Here is an 8841-nt window from a genome sequence, read left to right on the forward strand (position 1 = left end):
CGGGGGGGGGGGTGTGGGGGTGGAGTTAGGGGTGCCCGAAGCGTGAATCCTTATAAGGGAAAACACGATTCCTAACACCGTGTCTACACCGGACGCGAGCGGCGCGACAAAATACTATAGAACCACTGATCTATAATAGAGATTTATTATATATAGATCAGTCTATAGAACTCATTATAATCAGTGATGCTGTCTACACTGGATGCCGGCTCAACATCGTGATGTTTATCAGCCATCGGCCCAACCCTAGTACAACATTCACAAACGCTTGATTCATATCATAGTGGTTTTCCGTATTGACTTCTGTTGTTTTTAATTTTAGCTAATTAAATTTATTTTGTATATTTAGTAACCCTAAACTTTTGCCATTTATTAATGTGGGGAAAAAAATTATCTTTATGAAGCCTGTATCTTTATGACTTCCTGTTTTGTGGATACCAAAATTCTCTACGACAAAACAGGAAGTAGTCCATATCAACAGACAGCTAATTTCCCACACTGTCCTCAGGTCTGTCTCTGTCAGTAGCCAATGGGAGTGAGGAGGTGGAGTCAGCGCGATCCAAGCGTGACAGTAAAAGCGTTTCAATGTGTTTGCCATCTGACCGCACCAGTGACCGTCGCTCCAAAGGAGTCATAAACCTGCTCTTTAAATCCAAGGTAACACACTCGACAGAGATTTAACAAACCACAACCACTGTGAATTCTGGGATAAAACACTTTGAACTGTTACTGTGACTGATTTACTACCGCCTCAGGTACTTCATTATGCGTCCTGATCTGAAATATTGTAGTTTCCTATCATGCACCACATGTACATTATATACTTTATATCATTACCTTTTTTCAAGTGTGAATATGTGTGTGTTTTCCAGCTAAGCTCCAAACCTGATGATGCAAAAACATCTTCTGAACCGTCTGATGGTGCATCCACTCGTTTTTAATTCTCTCTGTAGTTTTTTTTTTTTTTCAAGTATTTTGGCTGTTCATTTTTCTACCACTCTTAACTTGACTCTGTTACAAACAGAACTGATAAAGCTCTTAAAGGCTGATCGTAACAGAGCTGTGCCTTGATTTAATTTAATGTGTTTGAAAACAAACTCTAATGAAATGAAGTCAGTGTTTTAAACAGTGTATCGTCTGTCCCAGGAATAAACTCATTTACAATCATGACATTTTATCCTTATTATAAATACATACACAAAGGCTGTAGACATCATTCAGTATTTTTATTCGTGTCATGTTAAATTCAGTCTTGTTTATCTATTTGAGGTTGAGTAGATGATCTAAATTAGTGATTACAAAACACCCTTTCGGCGATTTAGAAAGTTCACAAATTGTATTGGTGTAACAAGAGAACAAGAAGCATAAACAATTACATGTGGTTATGATTCAAGCCTAAATTATTTTAAAGTCATCACAGCATATTACAAATAATCACATGTATCAGTACTTGATATAAACACAGATGAGAAAAATTCCTAATTAAGAATATTCAAAGACATCAGGTATCTTTAATTACATGAACTAATTTTTGTTCATCAGAATGAATCAAATTCAATTCTGTTTATATGAACCCTAAACATTGCAATTCGATTCACATATTCGTTTCCATTGCATTACATGTATTCTGAACAAAACTTCAGCACATGCATAGGATTGATTGAAGTGTTTACATGAAGGCCGATTGAGCCATAAATCCGATTTTAAACAGATTATTTGGTTGTCTGTAAATGTAGCTGGTGTTGCAGATGAAAGCTGTGAACAGATGTTATGAAAAGGGTTTGAAGAAGTCAATATTTAGTTTTTTCATCATCAGTCTGTCACTAACATACAGCCCACAGAGATGCATTCAGTTCGGTTTGTCAGTTTGCTGGTAGATTTGGGATGATTCTTTTTACATGATTTTTGGCCGTTGTCACATATAAGTGTTTTTTAACATTTCACAGCACAAGTGCCACATTTTTGATACTGTGTGTCAAGTTAAAAACTCTTGAACTTCGCACCTCACGACGTGTGTATTTGGCTGCACTCTTTCTTGATGCTTTTGAATGCCAGAACATGTCCTGTGTGAACTGTGATGATTAATGTTACTGTGTGTGTGTGTTTGCGAGTTCAGATTCATTTACATTTTAGGAGCCGTTTTTTTCCAATGGACATAAATCAAGCGTAGCGTTAGTTCTGGCAGGTCACGTTAGTCAAGCTCTCATCAGCTGACTCTCAGCTGATCCCCATCTACCTATGGGAATACGACACCTATCTAAGCATTCATATATAAGGTCCCTCAGTAGTATCAGCAGTTTTCGCATTGCTCAATAGCTAATTACCCTCCTCCATCCCCAACTCCTCCTCTGTCAGTCAGGATTCAGCCTTCTGATTCTCCTTTGAATCAGACTAATTCTAAAATGTGTACATAACATTATTGAACTTTAACGATATCTGCAATACATTTATGTTGGTTCGGTTCTGTTTACCCTGGGGGGTTATTGCTGCTCTCATCCATGCTAGGCTGCATGGAGGCGCAGGGAGTTCTTGCCCAGAACAGAACCATACCGCCAATCCAAACTGTATGCTAATTGTCAATCATATTTGACAATAGTGGTCCTGACAGAAGTTGCATTTAAGGCATACTTCATTCACCCATTACACAATCTCACATTGGAACTTCTACACAGTGCTTGTTTCATTGGGCCGATCAACTCCGCTTCTCTCAGGTGATAATCTCCTCTGAGCGTCTCTATTTCTGCTCATCTCAAACCGCTCTGGTGATGTTATCTGGAGAAAGAGAGAGAGTGTGTCCAAAGAACTTGCCATCTCTAAATAAGTTAATATATAATGCAGGTGATCTGATCAAATCATCTAAAACTAGATTCATACTGTCAGTGAATTACAAAAATTACAAGATCAATTTAAGGTAAACAGAACAGCAAATTTCAAAATGATTACCTGCAGGAGAGACTGTAGTCAGGACATTCGCATCATTGCTACATATCATGAGACACAAGTTGCATTTAAGGCATACTTCATTCACCCATTACACAATCTCACATGGGAACTTCTACACAGTGCTTGTTTCATTGGGCCGATCAACTCCACTTCTCTCAGGTGATAATCTCCTCTGAGCGTCTCTATTTCTGCTCATCTCAAACCGCTCTGGTGATGTTATCTGGAGAAAGAGAGAGAGTGTGTGCAAAGAACTTGCCATCTCTAAATAAGTTAATATATAATGCAGGTGATCTGATCAAATCATCTAAAACTAGATTCATACTGTCAGTGAATTACAAAAATTACAAGATCAATTTAAGGTAAACAGAACAGCAAATTTCAAAATGATTACCTGCAGGAGAGACTGTAGTCAGGACATTCGCATCATTGCTACATATCATGACTTTTTCTTCATAATGAAAGTCGAATGGTAAGTCAGCTGATTGTCTAGATAAATACAAAAATAATCTTCAGTTTAAAACTTTTAAACAGTTTAAAAGCACTAAAAATTATTTTCTTGCAGTTCTAAATAAAACAGATTATTGGAGCATGTTTTACGAGAAAATACTACTTCTGTCTCCATCTGTTTATTTGTAATTATTTTTAAAATTTAGAATCAGAATCAGCAATTCCTGAGTGAAACTGTCAAAGTAAATCCTACAACAATTTTGTTTCCGTGTATTAGACTATAGTAAGAAAGTTTTTACTTTATATAAAACCTAAATAATGTTTTTTCAATCAGTTAATGTTAAATAAAACATACTGTGAAATTAAATATTATAGAGTGCTAAAACTGATGAAAATGATGGTAAAATCTTACATAGTCTCTCTCTCTCCAGGGATAGTTGAACTTCGCTTTCTTTTAGATACTCTACCTGGAGGATTCTGGAGATAATGTGAATCCAGATAACATGAGTTTATTAAAACATCATAGAAAGCCTTTATTTATGTGTCAATTGGAAAAACAGACCTTTTGATCAGACCCACGTATCAAATAAGATCAGCGGTTCTTCATTTTGCACAAGACATTGTATTTGTTTTGACTCTCTATAACCTTTAATGGCATTTCAATTGCTGTTACTGTTTGTGGGACTTTTGGTGTAATTCTTAGGTCTGTTTATGGGCTTTTAATGGAAAATGGAAATGGACCGGTGAAGAGTCTGAAGAGAGAAGAGTCTAGCTCGCTTTGCCTCTGCCATAAATGTCCTCTTACGACAGTGAGACATAAGACAGTGTTTGTTTGCTATAAATGACTAATTAATAACTGCATGTGCATTGCTAGACCTACGATTCAGATGTTATCAAATTACAAAAAAAATGAAACGAAATGAAAAGGGTTTAGCATTCTGAATGGGAAGCACATCACATGACATTGACTTCACAACTGGCAGACATTGTGGTTATCACTTCTGTTATTGAAATAGATACAATCACAAGACACTAGGAAACATCTCACCCTACTAATTCCTGAAAAGGACTGCTTCATTACTTTAGTACTGAAGGCTGGTGAGTCCTAAAAGGAAGGAAAACTTATGAGAATCAATGGCAGCTGAGCATTAAACAGGCTGAGAGTGACCAAAGTCTAAACAGGTAAAGAGCATGCTATCAGGTGACGGGCATGTTGTCACACGTTGGACGTTTTTCACAATGGATATTAATCTCTTTTTTGTTTCAGCTAAATTTTAACCATAAAACAAGTATAAAAAAGGTAAAATGTAACATACAAACACGTCACCGCATTGTAAGAAAAAAAAAATTCTGTTATTGAAATAGATACAATCACAAGACATTAGGAAACATCTCACCCTACTAATTCCTGAAAAGGACTGCTTCATTGCTTTAGTACTGAAGGCTGGTGAGTCCTAAAAGGAAGGAAAACTTATGAGAATCAATGGCAGCTGAGCATTAAACAGGCTGAGAGTGACCAAAGTCTAAACAGGTAAAGAGCATGCTATCAGGTGACGGGCATGTTGTCACACGTTGGACGTTTTTCACAATGGATATTAATCTCTTTTTTGTTTCAGCTAAATTTTAACCATAAAACAAGTATAAAAAAGGTAAAATGTAACATACAAACACGTCACCGCATTGTAAGAAAAAAAAAAGAGACTGAAATCAATAAATGATTAAATTAAAACCACATAAAAGCATGACCACTCTTGTCTTGAGAACAGTTCAACATTTCAGTTCAAATCCATCATTATACTTATAGTGGCTCCTGCCAGTGTAGTTTTAATGTGCTCTTTTTTTTTTCACAGATGTTTTCCTAATTAGGATAGTTTTCAAACCGCTGCTAGTATTTGTGTATTTGGACTTTTGACTCAAAACCTGGTTATTGCTAAATTATAGACCCTAATGATAACTAATCCCAGTCTCCCCTATGACAGTTGTCTATTAAGGCAAAAATGTTGTATTTTCATGTTTTGGTCAATTTTGGGTAATTTTGCTTTCATATCTTGTCTCATTTCAGACTAGTGGAAAGAAGATATCCAATATACACATTTAAGTTCTTTTATTACACTTTATCTATTTTTTGTCTTTAGATTTCAATTAAAATGCATATCTTTAAAGTCCATTTTCTCAAAATGAGTTTTTTTTTCTCCATTTCAGCAGCACTTACAGCAGACTTTACAGTTTCATATTCTGAAGGGTTTTTACAGAGGGGTTTGTTCATAAATCATGAATCTGATTTTATACAATATTTTATCCCCAAAACATTTTTCTTCAAGTTATTAACAGTATTTCCTGATTTATGGTGTGATTTTATTCCTAAAACATGGTAAACTTTTTTTTTCAGGTTATTAACAGTATTTTCTGATATATGGAGTGATAAAGAGATAAAATCCATCTGTAAAAACCTTTAACTGTCAACAAAATCAAACAAGAATTTGAACTTGGCTATATTGGAAAAGTAAATAAATAATAAAATTATTCTATACATATCTCAATATAATATAGGCTCAATGATACATGTGCAACAACATCTACAACATCATTGTTTTTTACATACCTGCAGAGATGAAGCTTGTGAATGCAGTGGAGAAGGAAACAAGCAACAAGTGAAGGTTGTGTGTCAGATCCTGCTGAATAAAGTTTCTCTGAAAATATGTCACTTCCTGTTTGCTGACATGACTAAACTACAACTTGTATAAAAACTTGAAAGCATTAAGATTCATTTATTTTCATCTGAATAACTGTATGTTTACAATACTCTATCTATCTATCTATCTATCTATCTATCTATCTATCTCCGACTGATGTTTTTGTGGTTATCAGTCAGCAGTAATCTTTTTGAATGAATGTGAATTAAAAATACATTAAAAAAAAGTGATGTGACGTGTGGATGAGTATGGTGTCCCAATTTGTGCTCTGCATTTAACCCATCCAAGTGCACACACACACACACACACACACACACACACACACACACCCGGAGCAGTGGACAGCCATTTATGCTGCGGCGCCCGGGGAGCAGTTGGGGGTCCGGTGTCTTGCTCAAGGGTCTCACCTTAGTCGTGGTATTGAGGAGCGCTGGTCATTCACTCCCCCCATCTACAATCCCTGCCGGTGCTGGGACTCAAACTTTGGGTTAAACAAGTCCAACTTTCTAACCATTAGGCCACGACTGCTATTCTCAAATGCAGCTATTATCAATGCTTTCCTCAGATTTTTGGTGAATCATATGATATCCATCAAAGGACTGTTGTTGAACTGGTTTGTGACTATAAAAGATATTGTTCTTCAGCAAATGAATAATCATGTGATGATCTGTTTAGTCGAAATGTTTAAAAGGTAAATAATTTTAGTTGGCTTTTTTTTTTTTTTTTTAGTTCCAGGTCCAACAAAGTAGGCTAATTGTTTGAAATATCTGACCAGATAAATTAACTGCTTAAACAGGGCATTACCCTACCACTTTCGTTACATTTTACTCATCAGAATCCAGCTATAGAGTATAATTCACTATAGTTTTACCACCAACAAAAGCTAAATTTGTCTGTTTGCTGCAGAAAATAAAACCTGAATGTTTGTCCTCTGACCTGTGAAAGATAAGATTTCACATTTACTGACTTACAATTTTTAAGAAATGATTTGAGCAACATGAGAATCTGTTTGAACTTTGTAAGTTTAAAGTACTTTCAGTTAATAGCAGTGTTGCTGGACAGATGGAGTAAAAACACCAAAAGTGCAGATCTGTGGTCATGAGTCATGACAGTACTGTTTGCATTCAGTTCCTCACTCTGAAGTACCTCTATCATATTCTGAGGTTTAGAGCAAAACCTGAACAGGACATGATGTGTGGTTCCACATGACCATGAAAGCCTTTCAGGTTTCATTTATATTCTGAAGGGTTTTACAGAGGGGTTGTTCATAAATCATTAATCTGATTTTATACAACATTTTATTCCTAAAAACATGGTGAACTTTTTTCCCCCAGGTTGTTTCAACTGTTTTCGATCTAATGGATATTAGCAATAACAATAGCACATACTGTCCTGCAGAGAGCAGTTTTGATCTATTTCAGTTATGCTCAACCATTCACTCTTACCCACCTTTATTTTCTTCAAATAATTGTCACTTTGAATAGTTTTTTGCTTCAGGGTTTATGTTATTTTAGAATTATTGGTTGTCCTCATTAACTTGTTCATGTTGTTAACGAATGCATTTCCATTCATTTTCAAGGTCACTGAAAACTACCTCTTTAAATCATGTTTTAAACACACTGAGAGACTAGCGATATGTGCCTTGTCTTGTAATACATGTTAAAACTACTGAAAGTATCACAGCTTTCAAGAAATGGCCGAAAACTTAAAAACAAGCCTCATTACAAAAACAATGTGTTTATTTGTATGGCTTGGGTTATTTCAATCTTCAGTTTAAAAGTACTTTAATGGCATGATTGTGTTTATAGCTATACCATATGTATACATTAATATACAATAGCCTATTGTATCATTGAGATAATGTTATAGAAGCCTAATATTAATATTTTCAGTTATTCTGTTTTATTTCCATTAAAGTTTATTATTATTATTAAAATGGTTTTAGTTTCTATTTACTATAATGACCCTGGTCTATATTCACATAATTATAACTTTCTTTACACACACACAATTTGTAAAAATCGGATTTCATGTGTTTTTTTTTTTATTATTATTATTTTTGTTTTTTGCTGTTCAGACTTGCTAAATATGATTGGATTCCAATGCACAAAAATCAGATTTGGACTGACAGTCTGAACAAGGCTTTAGGCTCAGAAGAAAAATAACAAGCTTAAATAGAATATCAGTATGTTGGCTTTCTCTTGGCAACATAATAATAACTTAAAGTTTAAATATATATAACTGTGTATGTATGTGTGTCACTTCGCTCACAGCTGATTGGTTCAGTTTGGGTTTGTGATCTCTAACCCAGAATAAAACCTGCTCCAGAGCAAGGTAGCCATGTACGATAAGTTACCATGGCAATGAAACCAGCTAAAAACCAACCCACCTTCTTAAGCTCGAAAACTCAGATTTTGCTCAAACTAAACGCAAACTTACCTGAGTAAAAAAACAAAACCGGCTTTGTGCAACAGGCCTTATGAGACTATTCTCAACCTGCCCTTTCCTAACACACACGGACAAACAGATATGTTGTGGTGTATTTCATTTTTAATCTCATTTGGGGTCAGTGATCCAGTTTACAGTGGGGTTTGTCAGTCTATCAGAGGTCGATTCATCTTCATCTCATTCATCCCATACAAAAATAATATATATTGCAGATGATCTGATCATTAAAGCCGTCTTTATCTTTTGTCCTAGTCTTCAAAGCTATATGACCAGTCTTCTTCTTTAAAAGTATAAATTACTTTATTTATTT

At 35.2% G+C, this 8841-nt stretch overlaps 1 protein-coding gene across 2 annotated transcripts in view; it reads left to right on the forward strand.

The window, feature by feature from the left end:
• Window positions 1-6226, forward strand: part of LOC107677012 (dedicator of cytokinesis protein 2-like) — a 117484-nt gene extending 111258 nt beyond the window's left edge. The window contains exons 50-51 of one of the 2 annotated variants that reach the window (XM_016471791.1): window positions 509-657; window positions 5999-6226. In XM_016471791.1, coding sequence (XP_016327277.1) covers window positions 509-657; window positions 5999-6004 — 155 coding nt within the window. In that variant the 3' untranslated portion in view covers window positions 6005-6226. Of the gene's footprint in view, window positions 1-508; window positions 658-872; window positions 1158-5998 lie in introns of those variants that run through there. The other variant, XM_016471790.1, reaches the window with a different exon arrangement.
• The last annotated feature ends 2615 nt before the right edge of the window (window positions 6227-8841 follow it).

The sequence above is a fragment of the Sinocyclocheilus anshuiensis genome, unplaced genomic scaffold (assembly GCF_001515605.1).
Source record: "Sinocyclocheilus anshuiensis isolate Anshui unplaced genomic scaffold, SAMN03320099.WGS_v1.1 scaffold564, whole genome shotgun sequence".
Lineage (NCBI taxonomy): Eukaryota > Metazoa > Chordata > Actinopteri > Cypriniformes > Cyprinidae > Sinocyclocheilus > Sinocyclocheilus anshuiensis.